General features: G+C 36.2%; 1 protein-coding gene across 2 annotated transcripts in view; it reads left to right on the top strand.

The window, feature by feature from the left end:
- Positions 1-24,938, top strand: part of LOC121415972 — a 44,916-nt gene extending 19,978 nt beyond the window's left edge. For both annotated transcript variants that reach the window (XM_041609382.1, XM_041609383.1), the window contains exons 5-11: positions 7,311-7,391; positions 12,025-12,219; positions 14,205-14,342; positions 15,029-15,163; positions 15,472-15,620; positions 22,225-22,384; positions 22,889-24,938. In XM_041609382.1, coding sequence (XP_041465316.1) covers positions 7,311-7,391; positions 12,025-12,219; positions 14,205-14,342; positions 15,029-15,163; positions 15,472-15,620; positions 22,225-22,384; positions 22,889-24,286 — 2,256 coding nt within the window. In that variant the 3' untranslated portion in view covers positions 24,287-24,938. The remainder of the gene's footprint in view (positions 1-7,310; positions 7,392-12,024; positions 12,220-14,204; positions 14,343-15,028; positions 15,164-15,471; positions 15,621-22,224; positions 22,385-22,888) is intronic.
- Positions 24,939-26,528: the final 1,590 nt, after the last annotated feature.

Raw genomic sequence — 26,528 nt, 5'->3', positions numbered from 1 at the left:
GGATTTTCTACCACAAAAGTCCAGACATATATGGGCAAAACATAAATTCAAATTGATTTACTTTAAGAACAGTCCCTTCACTTTGATATTTACCTCACTTTTGGTATACATGTACATGTAGCTTACCTTGCTGTTCCTCTCTTTTTGTGTTTGTAACACGGAATCTAAACATACCAAGTGCGTGTTGCGTCTTAACCATGAAAACCTTCCCTCTTTTTAACCAGTTTTTGTGGATACATGTTGCAGTGCCCCCAAGTTTCAAAGGTCATGCCAGGCTTTTAGAATTAAGAAGTAAAATAAATTGTGTCAAGTAATCCTTATATTTGAAGCGTTTGGTTATTATCGGTCAGCCATTTAAGAGCAAATATTGATGTGTGGGGCAGTTGTAAGGGATTTATTCAAATTTGTGCTTTGTTTGCAGCAAAAATTGGGTTACTTTTACACGTATATTCACATATATTCCAACTTATTCAGGCCATATTTCTCTAGCATTTCTGTAGTAGTTTTGAAAAAAATATTTACCCTATTTGAAATCATCTAAATTTGAGCTTATTTGACTATTTTATGCTCTGCAGGCACATTTTCTGTATACTAATGGGGACAAAATTAAAAAAGTAATTGCCCTTGCAATTGTGCAAAAGTACCCCCCCCCATTTCCTTGATTTCCCAATTGTAGAATTCTAGTATCACTCTAATTCTGCTGTTGGTTTTGTGGTGATATTTTTCTAAATCAGATGATGAAAAGGGAAATTAATATCATTTTTATAAAAAAGAAAATGTTACCGCAATGGAGGATGTGGTATATATTTCTTTCCCTTGCTCTTTTAGTTATGGTTTGAAGATGATCTGTGGTTCGTACGGGTGACGATAATTGCCAAGTTTTTTCTACATTAATTAATTGAATTCATGCTATTAGTAATTCATTTTGCCTTCATAAGTAATAGACAGCTGTTTGATCATTAGTATGAAATCAAATCTAACTTATATTAATTGAGTTAGGAATTATTTTGTGGGGGGAAAGATAAATCAAAGGAGTTATATGACATTTTTAAAGCAATTATCAAGCTTTATTTGATTTAGAGGAATATTGTCTTCACTAGTTGATATATCATGAGTCTACCAAGATGCATCAATGGGTATTGAATGTATGCTCGTGAAATCTATAACTAATCAAATTATTTGGCTCATATTATGAATAAATTGAATTATGAACTGAATGAACTATTTTCCTGCTTTAAATTTGAATAATGGTTTTGAATCTGAGTTTTGACTATAGACAGCCAAATGACAAAACTTTGACAAACCTGAAACAGTAGATACTCAGTTTATTAGGTTATGTTGAATTAAAATCATTGAGAAAATAATATCTAGAAATCATTAAGAAACTTGTTGTAATCAATGTTGAAGAATTGTAAAGGACCTTGGTAGATTTATACCATAAAACAAAGTTATTGATAATAATAATACAAAACATTTATAGGGCGCTTAATACAGTCATTTCTAAGCATGCTGTTTTCTGTATTTAAGGGTCATTTCACACTAAGTGTACACTTTTAGTCTCACTGGGGGTCAAAAATGAAAGTTGTTGTTGGGTGAAAAACTTCACAGATTCTGAAACTTAAGGATATATACCTTTAATATCTAAAATTACAGAGCGTCAAGTCCATTTTTACATGTTTAAAAAGTTAACTGAAATACGGTAAGAAAAATAGGCATCTGGAGAGGACACTTTGTTTAACAAGAAACACATCAACTTTATAACCCTGTAACTATTATACAAATGGTTTTGTGTTCATTTGTAGGCATCTGTATTGCTTATCAATTGTCAATATACTCATTTCACCTTCACGCATTCTGTATTCTGCCATGAAATTAGTGTGTGGTATGGCAAAACGAGAGACAAAGGGGTAAAATTTATGTAATAACATCATAGAATCCATTTTTTTCTTTTGATATAGCATCAAATTTGAATTACACTGTTTTATTTAGGTCTAAACTATTTATTTAGGGGTATAATTATCAAGTCAGTGGGAGACCTAATCAAATATGAGCTTCCAAACCTTCATTTATCTCAGTATACTGGAGAGGACAATTGTTTAACAATATTCCCTACATGTATGAACTCCAAGAATGTGAGTTAATATGTGAATAACTGTGCATCAATAATATTTTATATAACATGTCAAATGTTACTGCAATGTTACATAGCAAAATGACACATTTGGGAATAATATAAACTACAAAGTTTTCACCTTAAATGCAACTTAAATATAACATGTCAGAAAATATGGCCCTAATTTGTTTAAGTTTTTAATAACACACACTGATATATCAAATAATCAGTATTTTATCATTAAAGTGATACCTCTGAAGTTTCTTGGTGTGTTCATTATTAATGTTATTTAGACTTTTGTATTGTGAGCCCTCGAAGTGTTACTCATTGATAAGTTCTGGAGAGGACATTTTGTTTAACAGTTTATTTGAATGCAACTTTCTTGCTTGGAACTAAATCATTTGACATTCTTTGCTTAAGAGAAATGCAAAGTAAACATATATACCCTACATACAACAATATAAGTAGTATTTACAGGTGTAGGAATTTTATCTAAAACATCAGCATATATTATCCAAACCAACGTTCCTTGTATATTTAACTGCTGGTGCAGTAGTAAATGATGAATGCTTAAAACACTTAAAATGCAGCCCATTTGCCAAAATGAAAACTTACACAGGTGTCTTGTAGTATTATAGGACAATGATTAACAAAGTACATGTACTATTAATTATTAAAATACATGTAGGCCTACCTTTAATGATACTGGCACAGGCCTTTCTTTTTTCATAGTTAACAGGTCTTCATGAAAAATAACGTCACATTAGTGCACATTTAGCACCTGCTTTTCTTTGACTACAGTATGTTAAACAAGATTAATGAAACATTTTTTAATTATTTACCATTATTACTATAATATTAGTAGTAGTTGTAGTAGTGTTTTATTATTATTATAAAAAATTGTTATTTTTGTTGTTTTTGTTATCATTATCATTACTATTATTATTAATAACATTATTATAATTATGATTATTATTATTGGTATTGTATTCGAGTTCATATAGAACAGTTAAATGGCAGTATGGAAATGCAGAGAGTGACTAAATACCCCCGTCTTTGGTTTTTTAGCTGAAGGAACTTTTTTTAACCAACTCTAAGAAGAAACCCTGAAAAGTTTTGCACTGTAGAGAGAGAAAAAAGGAAGCTAAATCTGCAAAGAGGTCTACTTTCGACAGTGCTAAAATTTATGTGATATAAACTACTAGGCTACTACTAAGTAGTAAACTCCCACATAATTTGTGCCTGTCGATTTTTCAAAAAAAAATATACATGTGTTGCCAAGATGATATTCAAAGTGCACACTGGAACCAAAGACAGAGGCAAAGTGGTCTGCAGGAAAACTTGACTCCTGATTGTATGTGACAACTTGAATCACACAAAGAACAAAGTGTTGGCAATCTGATGGACTAGCAGCAATGCTGTTTAAAAACCAGTATATTTGCAGAAGCAATACCAGTTCTTAAAGCCAGACAACAGATCAATCTGAAGTAAAATTTCTTGCGACCTAGCAGGGAAAAGGTCCAGTTTTAAGGAATCAGGGTTTTATAAAGCATGATGTCTGAATGCAGGTAAAACACAAAAGGCAATTGTCACGAATGGTTCAATGTCTTCCACTCCTGTTGCTGCTGCATCAGGTATGATGAATTTCTGTGTTTCACTTATGAATCAAAGCGATCACAGAAACAGAAGCCTTATTCTGCAGTCATTTTTTCAGAAATCAAAGCCTATCAAATAGAATCTTTTCAAGGCGTATGGGGAGTGTGGCTGCATACCAGCTTCTGGAAGATGCTCCTCTTGATGAAAGTAGCATGCCCACATATGATACTGTCCATTTCGGTAAGACTGACTAGTGCTACATGTATGCTGTTGAGAATGAAGGGGTCCTTTACCCAGGAGAAGTAATTGCAGTAGGAAATATGGGTGACTACCAAGTTATAGTCACAGAACGAGTGCATTGATAGTGACCAAATCCTAGAGATAACATTTTCTATCGCAAGAAAAGCTTGAAGATCAAGTAAAATAAACCAGATTTAACCAAAAATCACAGCCATTTCAGGTCTTCTGATCACACCTTTCTCAGACTTTTCATCAATAATGATGAATGAAACTGTATCTTTTGTTATACAAGTCGATATGATTATTGCATTTCTACCATTTTGATACTACATGTACATGAACATTGCTTTCAAGTAGAAATATAAATTAAATGATTAAACCTGGGTGAGAATTACAAATGGATACCAACCAATATACATGTACATCTGCATTTGATTTTAGTTTGGTAGAGGACAAAGAGTAGCACTTTCTGTTCTCATATTTTTTTTTATTGGGGTATATTTTCTTTCACCAAGAAATGCAATAGAGAAAATGTTTTGATCAGAGTAATTTAATTATCTTCTACGAGATTATTTTGTTCTTCAAGAACATGTAGTTATAATGTACATGTACAAGTATCATCAGATAGGTTTGCTTGATTCACGTGTTTGGTTGGATAAGATTTTAAATACTCATTTTGCTAGTTGTTAAAAAAATAATAATTACTAAAATCTTAAAGGACTAACTACAGTTAAGATATAAGTGTCTCCTGAGTGAACCACGGAAACTTGCAAGTAATTGAATTTTTAAAAATAATAGAACAATATTTTTCACTCTGCACCACTTCACTTAATAAAATGTAATATAAGTAACAAAAATATTTTACTTGTATGTTGACGAAATACATGCAGGTTATAAGAAACAGTTTTACGCCCCAAGTATTGAATAATTATTTATCTAAATATTCAGCTTCAAGCTGTTAAAGTTTCATGGTGAGGAGCATGACAATGATTATGTATATATGTGTAACATGATGAGTAAAACTAATTTTGGTAAAATTGTCAATCATTATGTTTCTAAAATTTTGAACTTTAACATGTACACTTGTGAACCTCTGCCAGAAATCACATACCCATTGCCCACTGCTTAGTATGTACATACTGTACAGTGTATGAGGACTTTTTTTAATAAAGACATGCTCTTATTAGTACCAAAGGTTTGTATAATTTCCAAATTTTCTGATAAACTTGTTGAATCAAATTATAATAATATACCAAGGTGTATTAAGAAATCACACACCTTGTACAGAAAAGAGATTGTCAAACTCCATGGTAAAAAATGTGGCAATTACAATATATTCTAGGGTGCCTACAATGTGTCATTTGAGCAACATTGAATTGCCCTGTAGTAAGAACCATAATGCCAATTAGCCACCCTACAACTTTAAAATAAAAATAAATCAGTAGTTAGCTCTAGATATGTGTACAAGTGACCCAAGAGTAAATGCAACCATCGTGTTAAAATAAATGTCCTCTCCAGAACAACATGAAACCATACAGTTTGCTGCTTGTAAGGGTAGTATATAAGTGCTAGGATCAGCAGATTTTGTCATTTACACAATTACAAATAGTATCACATTAAATTTTCTAGAATATCCAAACATGGTGTGAGGATGTTTTCGTCTGATCCTCCTATATTGCCCAATTATATTGATAATGTAAAATATAATTCAATTGAAAATGAAATTCTCATAAATAAAATGATATTTTATGAATTATATCTCTGTGACCAACAACAGATCATTATTTTCTTACATAAAAGAAGGGCTTTTCTTGTTAAAATTATTATTTCTGTGCATTGTTAAAAAATGATGAACCTTTGTGCTGGAGAGGACATTCCATTTAACATTGCATAAGTGTGAATTACTCACCATCTATATGAATTAAGAGGGAAAATTGAATCTCATTGTGTTGAACTGAAGTATTCTATTAATTCCATACCACAACAATGGGTATCAGGTTCCTTAGTGCTTCAAAAAATGAAAAAGTCTTGCGTTCTGGAGAGGACGCACTTTTAACGGAGAAATGATACATCAAAATAGCCAAGAGATAAAAAGTATCCAGCAAAATAGAGTCCAAGATTTGACATATGTCTTGACTTACATGCATTCTGAAGATTGAATTAGCAGAGTTTTTGCACAAATTTATCAATTTTATTCACTGCTGGTGACATATTTGTTCTGGAGAGGACATGTCCTTTTTGTTTAACGGAGAAAACACATTTTACAAGAATATTCATAAGTTTCTCATTTATAGGTCGAATTCGATCAAATAAAGTTTATTGTATTGCTTACTAGTTGTACTTTTCCATAACATTAATATTCAACACATCTCTCTTCAAATTTATCCAAGATATCAATTAACTTTTTGGAAAATGTTGAATGAGACTCCATTTTCTGTTGAAAATGCACAAAAAATGCCGAAAATTAATCGAAAAAGTACTTGAACCATCATGAAATTGCAACTGTAGATTGGAATAGATCAGGTGCATCAAACCAAACTGCAAGTACAATCAATTGAATGTTACAAATCAGCTAAAACAGGGGAAAGTCCATTTTTTCAAAAGTGTACACTTAATGTGAAATAGCCCTTAACTTAACCTGGGGAAAAAAAATCAATGGGCATAATAACACAAAGTACGGTGACAAAAATAATTAGGAGATAGAGAAAAAATACTTTACTTAAGTGTTCAGAATATGCGACATTTTAATCTTACTTAGCCATTCCTTTTTGAACAATTTGCAATTGTTGAATAATTTATTAAAGATCTTTTTATGCAAATACTACATATTAAAATTTACACCATCTTTTCCAGTTTCTAAAGAAGTAAGTTGTAGGGAGACAACTTGCGCATATTTTCCCCCCAGAAATCATGATTGTATTTTTAGTGCCATGTATGTCTAGATCATATTCCATAAAAGGTCACCCATTTAAGAATCTCTATGATATACATGTTTATTACAGAAAATAAGATCTATCTAATACACCCAGTCATAACAAAACCCCTTCATTAGTCATATCATATTATGTCTTACTTTTAAACAAACATGTTAATTTAAGGAGACATTTTCTACATACATGTATGTATATCTTGTTTGAATAAGAATATAATATTTCAAGATTTCACCCATTTATGAATCTCTGTAGATCTATAAATAGCTGCCCACATGTAAAACATGTCTATTAATGCAAACATATAGAGCTGACACTTGATCAGTCATATCATATTTGTCTATTATTATTTGATATGAGCTATCACAGTGGAATTGCTTCTTTAAAAATAATCTTTTCTTCTTTTTTTGTTTTGTTTTCTCCTTTTACAGGCGTTGCCCTCACACACCCTAACCAGCAGTGCCCTTGCAAAGTTCTACAGCTACAGAGAGGCTATTTCTGAGGAATTCGAGGTGACTGTTATCTCATTAACCGTGTCTCTGCTCTCTGCATAAGTGCAGGGTGGCACAGGGGCATTAATTGTTTCCCCTCCCATTTTTTAGCAAAAAAACCAGAAGTGAGACATCCCACCTTTTTTCAAAAGCTCTACATTTTAAAAAGATGAACATTAAAAAAAAAGGAATATTGATTTGGGGGAAGTGAGAGTCTATTTCATTATTTCCTTTCATTTTGATTTTCATTTTTTATTCAGCACATTGCCTATTTTTAGAGGGGGATGGTTAGAAAAATTGTAGTGCTTGGTAAAATGAAAAATTGAAAAAAAAGTGATTTTTATTCAGTGTTCCCACATACATTCATGAATCCTTGAATATAAAAAAAAATCTTTACATGTGAAATGAATCATGCCATTTTCCAGTTCTAAAACTTTTTTATAAACAAACCTCATTACAAAAACTTGCCAAAACCCGCAAGCAACTTGAGTCTCTATTGGAGTATTAAATGATGACCTGTTGTCCCTTTCATCACAACACGGCGCTTCGTCAGAAAACCTTTATTTTGATACTTACATAAAAAACTACCTGAATGATAATACTGCTGATCTTAACTCAAACTTTGACCCAAATGACCCATGTGGGCAGCTTATTACTTCACAGTATTTTACAGAACAACATTTTAAATCTTTAATTAATTCTAGCAGTCTTGAAGAAGATATTTTTCTTCTCCATCTGAATATTCGTAGTGCCAATAAAAATTTCGATAAGCTAAAATTATTTCTTGATAGAAATCAGTTCCCGAAACATTCAATCATTGGATTAACTGAAACGTGGTTTTCGGAAAATCCTTGTTCTCTTTTTGCACTCTCCGATTTTAATCTAGTTGTTAATAACAGAACTCTTAGACCTGGTGGTGGTGTTGCACTTTATATACCCCAGCAATACGAATATAATCTTATAAATAATATGACTTTATCCAATGACGCTTTAGAATCACTCTTTGTTGAAATCATCAATCCAAAAGGAAAAAATCTGATACTGGGAGTCTTATACCGACCTCCTAATTCAAATACTCGACATTTTCTGGAAACCCTCAATGACTTTTTACTCAATCCTTTTCTGAAAAACAAAGATTGTTTTTTTATGGGGGATTTCAACATCAATTTAATGAATTGCAACAATAACAATATCTCGCAAGAGTTTCTCGAAATGTTTTTGACTAATTCTTTCTTACCACTAATCACTAAACCAACGAGAGTGACTAACACTTCTGCAACTATTATAGATAATATTTTTAGTAATGTAAATTTTCCTACCCCCCAAGCTGGTATAGTTCTTAGTGATATTTCTGATCACTTTTCAATTTTTGCGAAGCTGTCTAAAAATAAACTTTTTAAGAATGAATCATATAATACTTCCTATCGTAAAATAACCGATGATAACATTTCTCATTTAATTAATGATTTAGACAATACAGACTGGTCGACCATTTTTGACTCCACAGAGGTTGATGTAGCTTACGACATTTTTATTACCAAATTAACATCTTGTCTAGACACCAATGTCCCTCTTATCACCCACCGAAAGTCAAATTATAAAAAAATCCCAATACATCCGTGGATCACTAAAGCTATTTTACGATCTATTAATCGTAAAAATAATCTTTATTATAAATATATTTCTAAACCTAACGAAAACTCTCGTTCTAAGTACACTTGTTATAAAAACACCCTTACCACATTATTACGTATTGCCAAAAGGGAATACTACACTTCCCAATTGAACATTTACAAAAATGATATGAAAAATACTTGGAAGATTATTAATAATGTACTGAACAAAAAGAAAAAAAGCTCTACAATCACAAAAATAAAGTCAAATAATACTATTACAGACGACGCTAATAAAATCACAGGAGAGTTTAATTCATATTTTTCAAATGTTGGCAACAACTTGGCTAAAAATATACCTCGAACTAACAAATCCTTTTCTGATTTCCTTGACGACCCTAACCCCAATTCTATGTTTTTCAGCCCTACTAATTCTATGGAAATCATTAACATTGTTAGCAATCTACAGAATAAGAAAAGCCCGGGGTATGACGGTATACCAAACTTTCTTCTAAAAAAAATCATTGCAGCCATCGTTGATCCATTGGTACATATTTTCAATATCTCTCTTACCACTGGACGGGTCCCCAATAAAATGAAAATCTCCAAAGTCATCCCACTGTTCAAAAAAGGTGATAGCCAACTCGTTTCTAACTATCGTCCAATATCCTTACTAACTTCACTATCTAAAATTCTAGAAAAACTGGTCCATACCAGAACTAGTGATTTCTTCAAATTACATAACATTTTTTCAAACTTCCAATTTGGATTTCGTAAAAATCACAGTACTTCCCATGCAATTTTGTCATTTATAAATAAAGTCACCACTTCCATCGATAATAGTTGTCATACTGTCGGTATCTTCCTGGACTTCTCCAAGGCCTTCGACACTATAAATCATGAAATTCTCCTTCATAAACTATGTCATTATGGAGTTAGAGGGAAGGCCTTGGAGTGGTTCAGGAGTTACCTCACTGATAGGACCCAATTTGTATCAGTGAATAATTGCAATTCGACTACTCTTCCAATTACTTGCGGTGTCCCCCAGGGTAGCCTACTAGGCCCACTTCTTTTTATTACTTACATCAATGATATTAAAAATACATCAAATTTACTTTCATTTATACTTTTTGCTGACGATTCAAATATTTTCTTTTCCCATGATGATATTAACCAACTCGTTAGAACCTTAAACTTTGAACTAACGAATGTTACAGATTGGATCAAGGCCAACAAACTTTCACTTAATCACCAGAAGACAAACTACATGCTTTTCAGTAATAAAGTCAATACTCTAACTGACAGGATTTTCTTTGATAATTTTGTTCTTAATAATGTTTCCACTACTAGATTCTTGGGTGTCCTTATTGACGACAAATTATCCTGGAAGCCTCATATAGATAGTATATGTAAAACAATTTCTAGAAACATTGGAATTATTAATAAACTTAAACATTTTCTCCCTTCCCGCACTTTGTTAACATTATATTACACACTTATTCTACCATATATTAATTATGGAATTATTGCGTGGGGATGTGCAATACAAACACAAATAAATAGAATATTACTTCTCCAGAAAAAAGCTCTAAGAATAATTTTTCAAACACACTTTAGATCACATACTGATATCTTATTTTTTGAAAATAACATTCTTAAAGTAAATGACATATATCTTTTCGAACTTAGTCAATTTATGTTTAAATTAAGCAGGGACGATCTCCCCGCCATTTTCTTTAATATGTTCCGTAAAAATGCTTCCGTACACAGCTACCCAACAAGGCAACGTCTATGTTATCATCTTCCTTTAACAAGAACTTTATTTGCAAAAAACTCGTTTGTCTTCTCCGGGCCTGCCTATTGGAACTCTCTGCCTCAAGATTTCAAAGAATCCCCTAATGTTAATATTTTTAAACGCAAACTGAAAAAAATGTTAATTCTAAAATATTCGTCGCAAACAGGTCAAGCTGAATAACTAAAATAACTAATTTAATCACACTCAACTTTTATGTATATGTGTTTATATTATATACATATAGTCATGTATATTATTTGTTTTACATTCTTTTTTTCTTAAAACTGCAATTAGCCAAGTACCTGCTCCTGCTGCCTGCCATATTTCTTTTCTACTTAGTGTATTGCACTGCTCTGTCCCGTCTGTCCCCCCCCCCTCACCTCCCCCTCTCTTAAAATATTGTATAACGTAAATATTTCTTTACATGACCCATCAGTTACGTTTTTTCAAGTGCACAAAAATTGTATTTATTTTTAAACAAATTTATTATTACGAACCAATATTTATTTGTTGTAGTTTTATATTGAAACTAAGTTAGGGGCTTGCCTCCTGTACAAGCTTTGCTTTTTTCGGCAAGCCCCTCCGTTTTACTTTCAAATACAAATGTCATTTCAGATAAATTTATTTACTCAATTGTGTTCTTTAAATTTATGATTATTTATGTATACATATTATATTTCGTAGTATTTTCGACCTTGTTTTGTTATGTTTATTATATTATTGCTATGTTCATTATACTATTGTGAAACGGAAATAAATAAATCAAATCAAAATCAAATGAGAATGAAGTGAACAAATTATTACATGGAAATGTATGTACCAGAAAAGAAAGTGTTTTTGAGAGTGTTTTAGTGAAAGTAATAAAGTACAATGAACCCTCTAAATTTTACTTTTGTTTCCAGTATGTTGGAGAGGTCTTACAATATGTAAATGTATCCACTGGTGTACTTATATGGGGAATCCTCCTCAAGTTTGATTAATTTTTGGTGATCTGAGCCTGTATAAGTTTGTCTATTCATTATTAGTTCGTAATCATACAATGTCATAATCTCAAAGCTCCCTCCCTCAGAGGATATAGGAATACGTATGTAAACAGGGTTGTCAAGAGATTCACCAGCTCAAGATCACAAATGCATGCAAGGCATAGGCCTAGCTATAAATTCTCATGCATGGTGGCACAATGACCTCAGTGCATAATGTCTATCATTCAATATCTCTCTCTCTTTCACCCTTCCCATCTTTGAAGAATCTTCCTGGACATCACCTGATTGCCTCGGACACAAAGAAGAAAATGCCGGTTCCAATGACATCCAGGCCAAAGTCACCCGTGATCCACTCGCCAGATCGAACTAGGGTACCCTTACCTCCTACTAGTCCGACTAGCCCTAGTAACCCAGGCTCTAAACCAGCCGATTTTGTGCTGGATGCTAGTTTTATCAGAGTGAGTATTTTCATATTACATGACAATAATAATCTGCTAATTCATAAGGTGCTTAAATCAAACGCTGTATAGTATTTATCTACAATAAGCCCTCACTGTTAATTATTGCATGGTCATTGGATTCAATAGCTCATTCCTGCACATATTCCCCTCCATGGGAGTTTTTCAGCCAAAGGTGACTTTCACATCCCCACTTACTTAATCCTCTTCGCAGTACGTACATAAGGCCTCCAGGGCTGAACACCAGTTTCTCCTATTCTGGGCGAGTATCGCCTGCCCATTCCGGGTTGTTCTATCGTTTTTCTCCATGCCCCTTTTGGTCTGCCCCTCTTTCTTTGCCCGTAACACCCATCAAGTTATGTGATTGATTTACAAAACTGGTAGTTTCATTCCATAATGCATAATTATTATTTCATTTTATTTTCTTTCTATTCCCAATGATTACAATATAAAGTGTTGTTCCGTACGTCTTGATATTATAGTGAGAAATAAAACAAAGCCAAAAATGGATAGTCAAGATTATCTTACAAACAGGTTGGGAATTGAGGGGTTGATAAAAAGCATAGCTTGAAGTTGTAGAGTGTGGCCTCCTATTATTTTTCTTATAAATAGTACAGGCCTAAAACCTCAAGTTCAACAAGATGACAACTTGAGCATAAAACCAGTTATAGTCATCTGATACAATTATACACTTTATATTTGACTAAAGAAATTGTTTGTGAATTGTATCGATTAAAACATTATACACAGATTTATTCATCTTCACTCCTTTTTAACTTAATCAAAAGATTGTGCATTGAAGAGGATCATTCTGGTTAAACAAGGAAATTTATTGGGTTAAAGGAGTGGCAAGGCGAGCTATTGTAAACACACAATGGCTTACACCTTTTAATTTCCGTCTGCTAAGAACATTCCGGTTCCAATGATACTCTGTCAGTATCGAGATAGACCAGTTCATGAAAAGGAAAGTATTCAAGGAACTAAATTCGCAACACATACAGTAGCTTAATTGAATGTTGGAGCATATAAACAGTCGAATTAAGAGAGAGTACGTGGCAAAATGCACCATCGTAGGTTAGAATGTGGTTTGTGGGAAGAAAGGAACAGGACAAGATAGCTCTTTCGATGATTATCATGATCTTAATGTTCTAATTGTCACTTTCACCATAAGAGTATTGTTGACACTATATCCGACAGCTATATTTTTCACAGGAAATTGGGCACAGGATGTTACTATACATTACCTGATTGCTCTGTTTTTGTTACATGTGTATACAAAAGGTGAAAGCATGCCTGCAATTGGGCAAAGGGGGCTTTGACAAAAAAATTATCAGAAGTTTCCCTCCAAATTATATAAATTGCTGTAAATATGGAAGTCGGAAAACATCCTCTCTACAGCATCTGGCTTCACAGAAATGTTAATGAAGCCTAGATGCGGCTCCAAGATTTCTGGAAGGGGTTAGGTTGTTTTCTGTCAAAATATAATTAGTTACAAATGAAGGAACTTTGTCTCCTTAAAAACTTGACAAGTAACCACCCCCCCAAAGTTAATCAGGATCTTCTCCTTGCTCAATTTCTTTTTACTGAATGTGCCTTCCTTTACTTGTGAAGTTTATTTGATGCACTCGCCCCTACCACCCCCCTCCCCCTGGATCCATGCCTGAAGTCATTCAACAGAGCCATAATTCACACAGTTTATTAGATTCTTTACTTTTACAAATCCCATCCTCAAAACAAATGTAACGATAAGTGCTCGGGCATTTGATTTTTCAGTTCCCACACTCTGAAAAGAGAAGCTTATCTCTGAAAGTCAGGAAATCACCATCAGTGAACAATTCCAAATAAAAACAACTCTTTAATTAATAAAGAGCATATCAGGAGCTGGTATACAGCGCTGTAAAATCATACTATTTTGGGATAATTTGTGTGCTTTATAAATGAAATTTGTCCTTTAAAGAGTATTGTTTGCCTATGTTGCCTTTCAGGGCTATGATTCCAGTCACTGTAGCTACATCGGGGCCAGGGTGAGCGGAGCAGACTCTAGTACAGCGTTCTGGAGAACAGTTTGGGAGCAACAATCCAGGACAATTGTATGCCTTTGTTCACCTTATGAACTTGGAAAGGTACTTCTGACATTTTTTTTTGTTTAATGAGATTTAAGGGTGACTAGAAATCACACTTAAATTTCCAGTTTTATGTTGTATGTAGCGCACTAATGCATTTGTCAGATCTATCTCAGATCTTACTCAAGGACTTGCTTTACTTCATTAAATAATTAAATTTTGTGCGCGCATTGGCATCGAAGCGGGATTCAACATAAACCTGTGTGAACTCCTGTTTAAGAAATTTTAATGTATTTGGAATTAAACTATAATAATCAGGATGTTGACCCACTTTAGAAGTTATTTCATTGATTTTGCAGGAGAAAATTGACATGAATTATATATTAATCTTTCATTAATTCAGGATTTCAGGCTAATGATCACAGAAAAAGTATGTCAAGTTGAAAAAGGAGAGAAAAGGCATTTACTAACAAGGAAAAGATACAACATACCTATTGCACAACGGAATCTGTAGACTAGCTCAATAGCTGGGCCGGGTAATTAAGGAGCACCTTGAGCACCGAACAAGGTGGATATGTGCACTATACAAATTTCCTATATCATTATTAGTTCCATTCAGCAAATTGTCCCACTCTCACCAATGTTCAGTCATCCCTTTGACCTTCACCTAGTTTTCGCTTGTGCCTTGAATATACTTTACATTGGGCCATGCAGACTGGTAATATTTTCATTGTTCCCATCTCTAGGTGTGCCCCCAGTACTGGCCCACGAAGGAGGGAGGTCCAGGTACCCAGTTATATGGCAACATTCTTGTGACCTTGAAGGGAGGAGCCAGTGGGGAACACTACTTCACATCATCTTTGCTTATTAGGAATGTGGAGGTTAGTTTATTTTGGACTTTGATTTAGGCAATCCCACTGCTGCCACCATATGCCATGCTAGTGTGCAAGCACATGCAGACTCAAATTTGACATTTTAACAAATAATACCATGTCTAGGGTGGAGACTGGATTCAAAACCCTCTGCTTTTTAACAAATAAATATTTTTATTATTCCCATTCTAATTATCATCTTGAATCTCTCATCCTCTCCCTCTTACTTTCCCTAATTTCCTCACTCTCCCTCTCACTCACTTTACTGATCTCTCCGACTTTTTCTCCCCTTTCCCTATCTCTGTTTCTTTTCACAGAAATCCCTATGCAGACCCGTCACCCATTACTGGTTTAGTAACTGGCTTGATGGAGAGATCCCTGGAAGCCCACAAGCTCTGATGTCTATGCTTCTACAGGTTCACAATACACACCAGGAAAGCTATGGACCTGTCATTGTCCATTGCAGGTTGGTTTCAATATCTGTACTCAAGGGCAGGGTGGGGGGAGCGAAGTCCCCATGAACCCCCCTTACCATTTTGTAGGTGGCAATATCTTTTTTTAAGATTAGAGGACAAAATCTACTTCAGATACGCCATACTTACCTATTCCCTTAAATGCCATTTGATCGCCACGCTCGAATACACCCGGCAAAAAAAATTTCTCCTATAAAAGGAGAAAAAGTCAGCAACGCAGACTAGAGCCCTGCACGACAAGGAGGGAAACCCCGCCCTATACTATAAGTACCTTGTGTGCGTGGCTCACTTCCTCTTTCTTTTGCCGGCGCCCGAACCTAGCGGTTGTGTGGCGCTTACGCTCAGTTAGAGTTTCTATACACCCAAACAGTAAAAGACTTATCCCAAAAGTAGACAGAGGTCTCAGAACCCACGTCTCAGGACAAAAAGTAGACAGAGGTCTCAGAACCCACGTCTCATGACAAAAAGTAGACAGAGGTCTCAGAACCCACGTCTCATGACAAAAGTAGACAGAGGTCTCAGAACCCACGTCTCATCACAGAAGTAGGCAGAGGTCTCGGTACCCACGCCTCATCACAGAGGTAGGCAGAGGTCTCGGTACCCACGCCTCATCACAGAGGTAGGCAGAGGTCTCAGTACCCACGCCTCATCCGATCCCACAGCCATAACCAGACGGAGGTACATTTCAGGCCCCACGTCTGTATTATCCACCATAATGAGCCAAACAACTGGATCGAAAGACTCTCCCCGTCAGGGCCCCAATCAAGCCAATAATAACACTTCCCAGAACAATACGAAAGAGGATGGAGCTATGAAAGATGATGGAGGAAAGAAAACCCCCAATATAGCCAGGTCTAAACGAGGTACAGGGTTCAAAATCCCCCTCAAAGGAAAAGTCAAGACCCCCTCCCAGGCCAAACCCAAGGGGAAGACAGCTAAAACCCCTACTCCGGACGAATTAAACCTCGGGACGTCCGTCACCTTACTGGGAAAGATACCGAAGGGGGCCGAGTTTTCTTTGGACGACTCGGATAAATTCGAGACGATTCCCGTCACCAAGAAAGTGAAGATGGGGGGAAAATCAGGGAAGGACGTAAAGTCGGGTTTTCATCCCCCTGACGATACGGACATTGCCTCGGCGGCATGGTTCATGAAGATGTTCCAGGCGGCGCAAAAATGTATGAACTTGTCGAATCAGCCGATTGCAGGCGACACCAGCGCCCCTACCATCTCAGCGGCGCAGACCAAAACCCGGCCCGACAGCCCAGGCGCCCCGACGCCGGACGGGCCGCTGAGGCATGACGGAGTACCGGCGAAGCGGCCACGGCCAGGACAACGGGACATTGAAAGCCGTACTCGGGGGAGAAGCCCGAGCTCTCAGCGGGTGGAGCGGACCTGTCATGCTCCCTCTATTCATATTGAGGATGATTCAGACTCAGAATATGGCTACCATCGGCCCATAGCATCCCGCAAGCGAAAATGGACAGACTCTTTGCTGTCTCAACTCTCCACTTCAGGATCAGAGAGACAGAGCATTGCTAGCGGTCGTTATGAGAAGGAGGGGGCTTCAGTGATTAGTGAGGGTTTTTCTTCAGCTATTTTTGCTTCCACCCCCAGTTCTCGCCATGATAGCGTAGAAAGCAAGCCTGTTTCGGCTGCAGATTTGATTACGAAATATTGCCCCCAGCTTAAGGCAGAGACTACCGACACAGAGGATTCTAAGCCTATTTTCTGTTTGGGACCAAACGAAAAAAATGGTAAATTTCCTAAGTGCAAGCCAAAAGTTTTTGCCAGGAAGGGGGGGGGGGTAGAAAAACCAGGGAGATTGGGAAAGGGGGTCATTTCTTAAAGCTGTTTGTAAATTTCACATGATCTAGATCTTATACTAAATGATATTTTTTCCCAGAATTATTTCCTTGTTTTATGAAACAAATGATGCACAGGTTTGATAGCAATACAACATCTTGGGTATTCGTGATACAGAAGCACTGGTTGTGGTCACCTTGTACTTTGCTTTTATGCACCATAAAACCTAGTGCTGCAAGTCAGAATTGAGCAGCATGTTCGGGTTCGGTTCGGTTCGGCAGGGTTCGGCAATTTTTTTCCGAACTTTGGTTCGGTTCGGGGTTCGGCAATAAATGCCAAATTAAATTTAACATATAAAAAATAAAGATCGCCGACCCACAAACAAGTTATCTACAGGATGATCTGTCATATATTTATAATAAATTTTGTTTCTAAAAAGAATAGTTATGAAAATTGTTGAACTTTCTTTTGTTTTAATCTTTAAACAAAAAATAACAGTCATTTCTACTTTCTTTTTTTAAATGAAAATTAAAAAAAGAAAAAATATTGATAATGAGAGAATCAGGACAGAAACAGAATTACAAAGATCAGAATATTTTTTTCATGATTATTTCATGTAGCTATGATCATGATCGATTACGATTAGGCCTGGGAGTAAACATCGAGTGATCGAATGGTTCGATTGGCATGCCGCCAATCACCAATCGATTAGAAAAATTTACACTAATCAAATGTTCGGTAGATCCTGATTATGACATTGGGATAACTTGAATACCCAAGTAATAATAACAAAAACAAGAAAACAACGATGGCAACGGTTTTTGAATACTTCATACAGGTTTAAAAATTATGTTACCGAGGTAATTTTTCAAAAAATATCAATGATTGTATCACATTCACAGTTACACACCAACATGAAAGCGCTCCGAAAATTTTAATCCCACCCGACCTTGCCGTCGATACACAAAATAAGTCATTGTCTGCATGCACAAAACAATAAGTAAACACACAACCAGCTCACTTGAGCTGATTGGACCTTCGGATAGCCAATGAAACTTTGGGAAACAAAGAAGAAGGCAGTGGTTCCCTAATATCAGGAAAGGTCATGACTTCAGAAATGAATTGACCCCTCCCCCATCTGTGTGTGTGTGTGTGTGAGAGGGAGAGAGAGAGAGAGAGAGAAAGATAGGGTGGGAGCCGGACAATTCCTTTCATGTTTCAATACAATGCAACCTTTTTTATATCCCCCTCACACAATGAAAACGACATTCCAACATGCGCCCGTCTTCACCGGTACTTTCTCGACTAGTCTCCAAAAATAGACCCAGTTATACATGTAGGTTCAAATGATTAAAAAAAATCGTAATTTTGAAGGTATTTCAAATGAAATATCTTGCAAAATATTTTTTTTGAAATGCATGTGTAGCATCGTGGGCAGTGCCGCAAGTGGGGGCGGAGACATGGTGTGGGCAAGGGATGAAATTTTTCAAGTGAAATGCTCCACATGGGGTCAATCTCAAAGAATACTTCATGAATGAGTTGTTTACATCTTTGGGCTTTGGCTGATACGGGCTGATTCATTCATATGCAGGGGTGTGGCACTTGGAGGGATGCATGCATGATGCCAGAGTAACAGCATTGATTTAGGAAAGATTTTCATTGGAACAATATACTGAAAGATTTAATCTCATTTCATGTTTCTTTTGATATAAAAATCATGGAAAAGGGGGAAAAGGGCCTACTTTCATTTATGCTAAACATGTGACTTTGATGGAGATTTCTTCATGGGGGGGTCACCATAAATTAGGTCACCTATTGTGACTTAAAAGACGTGATTCCCCAACGAACAATCGAATCATTCGATTATTTTTTCAGGAAATAATCGAATGGTGAAAATGACAATCGTCCCAGGCCTAATTACGATGTCATTGCCAACGCAGCTTCTCAAATTGGAAAGTGTTGATCGGGAATGTCGAAACAGTAGACAAACAACCTCCACTCAACTGTTATTATACCGGTAAAATTCACATTCCAAAGAATATGAGTGTTTTAGAAAGTCCCTATTTTCTGAAAAGTGGTGAAATCTGGTCAATTAATTACTTTAAAAAGATAAAATATCAGTCCATTCTTGGTCCAGAAAGATCGACGCTATGTGACTTCAAACATATTTCCAATAGAAAATGAGTACATGGGACTGTACCCCGGAGGGGCCACTTACATTGACGAGTGGATACCATGCGCAACCAAAAAAACACGTAAAAAGGATGTCTTTTTCACGATAGGGCACGTTACGTACGTAACGTGAAAAGGGTGTCAAAAACACAAAAATAATGAAAATAGGGTATCTATTTCGCTAGGAAAATTACGTGTTTAGGGTCGAATTTGCGGGGATGATAAAACAAACTTCAAAAGTCTTATAAATGATGTCCTTTTTGCCCCAACACTTCGTGTTTAGAGCCCGGGGGGCCACTTACATTGACGAGTGGATACCATGCGCGACCAAAAAACACGTAAAAAGGATGTCCTTTTCACGATAGGGCACGTTACATACGTAACGTGATAAGGGTGTCAAAAACGCAAAAATAATGAAAAAGGGTATCTATTTCGCTAGGAAAATTACGTGTTTAGGGTCGAATTTGCGGGGATGATCAAACAAAATTAAAATGTTTTGTAAAGGATGTCCTTTTTGTCCCAACACTTCGTGTTAAAGCTTGTGTATAGTTTTGGTAAATCCACCAAAATGCACCTATCACTATTCCAATTCATTGCTAGCTAATATGAATGGATATGCCCTATAACAGTTATGATGTGGAGGATATGAAATGAAAATGTGTTTTACAGGATAAATTTTGCGATTTTACATGGAAATTTAACTTGATCGGGTCACCCGATCAAATTAAAATATCTGTGTGTTTTTGTCTTTCAATTAAATCCTATTCCAAATCATGGAATGGGCTGAAACTTTCAAGATATGTTCTTTGTCTGTAACTTTTGGATATCTAATCACTAAATTTATAAGATAATTGCTTGAATGCCCATTTTAAATTTAAAACAAGCATCGCCGAGAGAGGGCGCTATATATCCAAGATTTGAATATTTGAAATTTTCTCAGAGAAGTGCAGTTGGAAAAATATCTAACGATCTCTACGCTTCAGTAAGACTGTCATATTAGATGATATTCGATTATCAATCACATTATTGACCCTTTACCAAAGCTATACACAGGCTTTAAGAGTCCGATTTGCGCGAGGTGTAGAAGGTGGGGTCGTACTAAACCAAATAAGCCGACGACCGAAGGACCCGTAACAATAAAACATTCTTGTACTTGTTTAGGGGTTCATTTCAGGGATTATTTGCCAGTAGTATCGTTTTGTTTCCAATACTTGTTAAGGGTAGGGTTTCACACGCCAATACTTGTTAAGGGGTGCCTTTTCAGAATATGGAAATTACGTGTTTAGGGTGCTTTTCGAGACCCCATGGTCGCGCATGGTGTCCACTCGTGAATGGAAGTGGCCCCCCCGGGGACTGTACACTAAATTTTAGTGTTGTGAAATCACCTGGCGTTGATCGTCAGAACTAAGACGGAACTGATAATTTATCATTTCATTTTCAGTAATTGACCAGATTAAACCACTTTTAAGAAAATATTGACAATGGAAAAACGTTTCAAGTTCGGAATACGAATTTTACCTGTATAATAGCAACCGAGAGCAGGTTGTTTGGACTTCCTGTTTCAACTTTCCTTACCAACCATTTCCGGATCATCGATCAGGGAACATGCGTTGATTTGGTTTGAATTTTACATTTTCTGTTTTTTCACCCTCATTCCTTCATCTCTTATTTATTTATCTTTTATATTAATATGGAAATTTCAGAAGGTGGAATATATATACTTTACCATTACTTTGTCAGTCACAAGGAATTAATTTGTCTTGTCTTTTTTTTTAAATACAAAACAATTAAATGTACGTCCGATTACAGCAATACGTAATTCAACTACACTTTTTAACTGAGCTAAGCTTAAAATGTCTCCACATTTTAGAAGGAAAAACATATATTCATGTTTATAAAGAAAATTGAAAATGATAAAAATTTAATCAAACACGAGACCGAAACTGTCATACTTTGTCATTTACGAGGAATGAATTTATGTCTGGTTCTTTTTCTTTATTAAATACAAAATGATTAGGTCCGATTACGATCACGATCGATTATGGCAATACGTAATTACACCACACTTTTATACCGAGTTTAGCTTCAAAATGTCCCCTCATTTTATCAAGAAAAAATATATTTATGTTAATAAAATATTCTTAAGTTGATAACAGTTCAATCAAAGACGTGATGGGAGCTATCATAGTGGATTTAAAAAATATATTGAGTGGAATTCTCTTTGTGCACAATCACTAACCAATATTTTTTTGTTTAATTTTATAGTTAAATCTATGTATTTTTTTTTTACCGAACTTCCGAACCAGGCCTTGGCGTTCGGTTCGGTCCGGTTCGGAAGTGCCAAGTTCGGCGAACTTCCGTTCGGTTCGGCGGTTCGGCTGCAGCACTAATAAAACCTCTAGTGTGCTTTTTTGGCACTAATACACTCATACCTGTGTATATTTTTGTAAGCACCATGGTGTAGTGGTTATGACTTTAACTTTGACACCTCCCCCCTTCCACTCCTTGTTCCTGACTATTCATTATGTAGTAGAATCTGTTTGGAACAGAAAGAGACCTTAGCCATTGTAAGAGTTAGATGTGATTCAATAACGTGAATTTACTTTGATTTATTTTCAGCGATGGGGTCGGTCGAACGGGATTGGTGATAGCAACAGATATCAACATGCAGAGGTTAGAGGAGAATCATACCATTGATATCCCTCATACAGTATCTACTATCCGCCAGGACCGCGGTCAAGCCATCCTGAATGTTGACCAGTATGCCTTCATCTACAAGGTAAATATATATATTCTTGCATGAATTTGTGACCCTTGACCTCAAAACCAACAATAACCTCAAAGGCAACATTTTTTGTAATTAGCCAGAACAATAATTTGGTCTCCAGAGATACACATGCACACACAAAAATTAGTTAGCTTTGAGTTTGACAAATTTACCTCACACTCACAGATATTGCTCTTTACACACCACTCTATTCAATGCCTTTTCCTACTCTCCACTGCCACCACTTTTTATTTTCCATAATTTATTACCCCTTCTCCTCAAAGCATCCAAATGGAACATCCTCAAAACCTGATCAACATCCCTCCTGTGCACTTGTCCATACTCTTAGTTGCCTTTGTTATCTGATCCACAAGCTTCTTTTGAAGTTCTTATTTTTACTCCTTAGTAGCCATAGGCATAGCAAATTTGATGGCTGAAGAAAATAGGTGAACATTTTCACTAGATACATTTTAATATTTAGTCATTTATAGTTTTCTCTTTCCCTTTCCATTCCAGACTCTGTATGAATTCTCAAAGTTCTTGAATAGCCCGGTTGCATTGGAGACAAGTGACACAGAAAGTGTGGTCCTGGAGAACCCTGATGACAGTGTCAGTGATACTTGCAATGAGGATCTCTCATCACAAGGAACTGACAGCAGTCGAGCATCCAGTTTTCTTGGTGACCTGTCCTCGAGCGTGAAACGCCGTCTTGCCCTCAAGTTCCCTTCACTCGGAATCAGTCTGCCAAGACAACTAACCCCCACGTCCAGCCGCATTTCTACCGGAGAGTTTGTCGTTATCAACAGCCCAAATTCCACAAATTTGGACATGAGTGTTGTGTCAGGATTAAGTGAATCGGATAAGGGGGACAGGAACAGTTCAGTCTCCTCGTATCATTCGCCGTTCGATCAAACTAGCTTTTGTACACAGAATGATGTGTTTACGATAAGTCACAATGACAGTACGAGGCTTGTTCCAAAAGGAAGTGGAAGACATTTCACTGTGGGTCAAAGACCACTAAAGAGAGAATCCAGTATTGCTACACCTAGACCTGTTTCAGCCTTCTGCAGGGGCAGTAGGGCCCTAAGTACTAGTGAAGGCTCCAAGGTATATGAGGACTGGAACCCTCAGTTTGGTCAGTCAGGCCAGTCCAACTTGCCACAGTCTCTGTCATCTCCAAAGCCAGACCTTCGGGTAGCAGAACTCTCAAAAGGTAATAGGAAGCGAAGTGCCACCTGCGAGTCTGGAAGGTTCAGCGAGAGCTTAGCCAGTACAAACCCTTTTAAATTTGAAGAATCCCCCCATGAACAACGTGCTAGTGAACCAAAGGTGCCATCTGCTCATCACATTCGCCAGACATCCTATCCAGCAGATATGAATCCTTTTGGTTCGTCCCAAACTCTAACTCAATCAGACAGTCCATTTGTTTCCTGTCCGTCATCTGTATCAATCCCATCCACTACCCACTATGATACCTCAGAAAGCCATTCAAATTCTCAACTAACCACAAACCCCTTTCCTAGTGATGCCAGCTCCAGCAATCCCAGCAGCCAATACCCAAAAGACAACAATCCTTTTGAGTCTCCCAGTGATTCTGAAGATGCATTTTTCCATTCTGCAGAGAGTGGCTCTTCGGGCAACAGGGCGTTTGTCTTCACCTCGCAGCCTGACACGCTGGGGCACTTTGAACGCCAGGGCACCTACCCCAAGGGAATGAACCCCTTTGACGAAAGTGGAAGTCTCCAATTGCCTTGTAGTCAAAGAGGAAGTGCCAATGTGTTACGCCTTTCACCTGTTCCTCCTAAACCAAATAAATCCAATCATGGAGAGACTACGCAACCTACCACTGCCAGTCGTAGTCAGAATCCCTTTGATGATGATTGGATGGACTCTGCCGAAGAAAGTTTCACATAGCTTTGACAAGTTGGGAACAAGCTTCTCCAAGGAAGCCTAACATTCATAACATCGATTACTTGATTCTGTGATTCCCACAGACTTTGTGCAAAGATCATCCAGTGCCAGAAGGCACTAACTTAATCTATTGGCTACTGAATTTGATGATTCCCACAGGCTGCGACAAGGATCACCCAGTTTCAGAAGACTACAAGTTTATAGAACGATACAAACTGTTGAAATCCTTGAAGGACATCTAATAGTCTGTACATATATTCCTGCAGTACTTCATATATTATCCATGTGTGCATGTATTTCAAGTGGACTTGACTTTGAAAAGTAAGGTACCTTGTGAAAAGTCAGAACCATGTCTTTTATGCAGAGAATACTGCAAGCGGCCTCTTATTACCAATTCTCACACTTTATTAAAGACAAAACAATGAGCAATGCAGAAAAGCAGCCATGGAAAGATGCATATTACCTATATAGCGGGATTCTTGCTAGAAGATGTGGCACAGACTTTTGACTATGTACAGTACCTCATCATTTGGTCCAATTGCCAACTCGTCTACTATAATTTTGTCTACCATCAGTACGTCCAATATCCACATGGTCTAATTGCCATTTTCATCCACTCACCATTTTGCCTAATAACCAGTTGGTCCAATAGCGATTGAGTCCTTATACCATTTGGTCTAATTAGACGAAGTGTTACTTGGTGAAAATGAATGAAAATAAAACACATGTTAGACCAACTGGTCAGGAGATGAAATGGTCAGACGAACTGGGGATTAGACGAAGTGATGATTGGACCAAATGGTTGTTAGACGAAATGTTGATGGACGGATCTTTAGACTAATTGAAGTTAGTCCATGTGGTGATTGAGTGGACGAATTGGCTTTTTACCCCTCATCAGTATTGGATACATATTTTTGCCCTTCATCCAAATATTTCGAAGGGTGTATCTATTGATACTTTCCCTTTTTTAATGTCAATGGAATTATTTCGTCATTGGCATCTCTTGGTTAGAACAGTACTACATCAAATATCAACTCAAGACGTAACTCAATTCATCATGTACATCATTCTAAATGCATTTAATTTACATTTTTAGTTTGTGTTTTGAAGGTGTGCTCCTATTCCAGTTAAAATGTCTGTTAATGAATAAGAATATATATATTTTACAGTATATAATTTAGAGCTGTATTATTTTGGTATTGATGAAGAATTGGATCTATTGACACATACTTGTTTGATTGATCCTATGTATATAATTCATCTTCTTCCCTTTTTTTAAAGCTACATGTTCATGTTGTAGCCCTATTTTGCTGGTACCGTACCTCATATTATGGTAATTTTAGTACATTGAAATCTCATTCATTTGTACACTGTACATGTAATTGCTTGACTAGCTTCCCCAGAGCATGATTAGACCAATACAATCAAAAATGCGTTCTAAAATACATGAAAATTAGAATGTATTAACCTGAAAATGGATGGGAGTGGAGGGAAAGGGGGGGGGGGGGGGTGAAACAACTCCAAAACACTATTATGTGGTTAAAGTCAATGCACAGATTTTTCTCATCCTATTGATCAAAATGACTCAAACGACTGAACTTAATTGATTTTAATATAAAAAATTGGTCCCAAAACTTGGAAAAACAAAAAGTAAAGAAATGTGTAAAGAAATTCATGAAATAATAAAATGTAGAAGAAATTACATTTCTAACCATTTTTTTTTCAAACATGAATATTTACATCATAAAAAAAATCAGCATTCTAGGAGCTTTATTAAGTGAATAAGAACAAAAATGTATGATTGGTGTTCAAATAAACATTTATAATTAATATTTAATACAATGTTATTTTCAAAAGTAGATTATATTGCACACTACTATTGAGCATATTTTTGCAGTCACGCTGTTTTTAGAAACAAAACAACATATGATGCACCACGCCGTACACCGGGGTAGCGTAGTACCCCGGGGTACGGCGTTGTGCAGCACCATCTCGTGTTGTAATAGTGTACAGTTACATTGTTGTCATGGTGATCACGGTCGTACGATCGGTGAGACAATCATGACAATGAATGGGGACAATGATCACAACGCCTATTTCCTTTCTTTGATACAATCTAATGCCAATAGTAAACAAATTATGTTATACTTAAGAATTTTTTTCGACAGCTAACTTACACAAAAGATTAGCTTATAGTCCCAAAACTCGCCCTGGTACACGCGGTGGGGGTGGTGTAGACTTATTA

Source organism: Lytechinus variegatus, chromosome 5, assembly GCF_018143015.1.
Source record: "Lytechinus variegatus isolate NC3 chromosome 5, Lvar_3.0, whole genome shotgun sequence".
In the NCBI taxonomy this organism is placed as follows: domain Eukaryota; kingdom Metazoa; phylum Echinodermata; class Echinoidea; order Temnopleuroida; family Toxopneustidae; genus Lytechinus; species Lytechinus variegatus.
The sequence above is the reverse complement of the archived record's forward strand: the minus strand, read 5'-3'. Positions and strand labels throughout refer to the sequence as shown.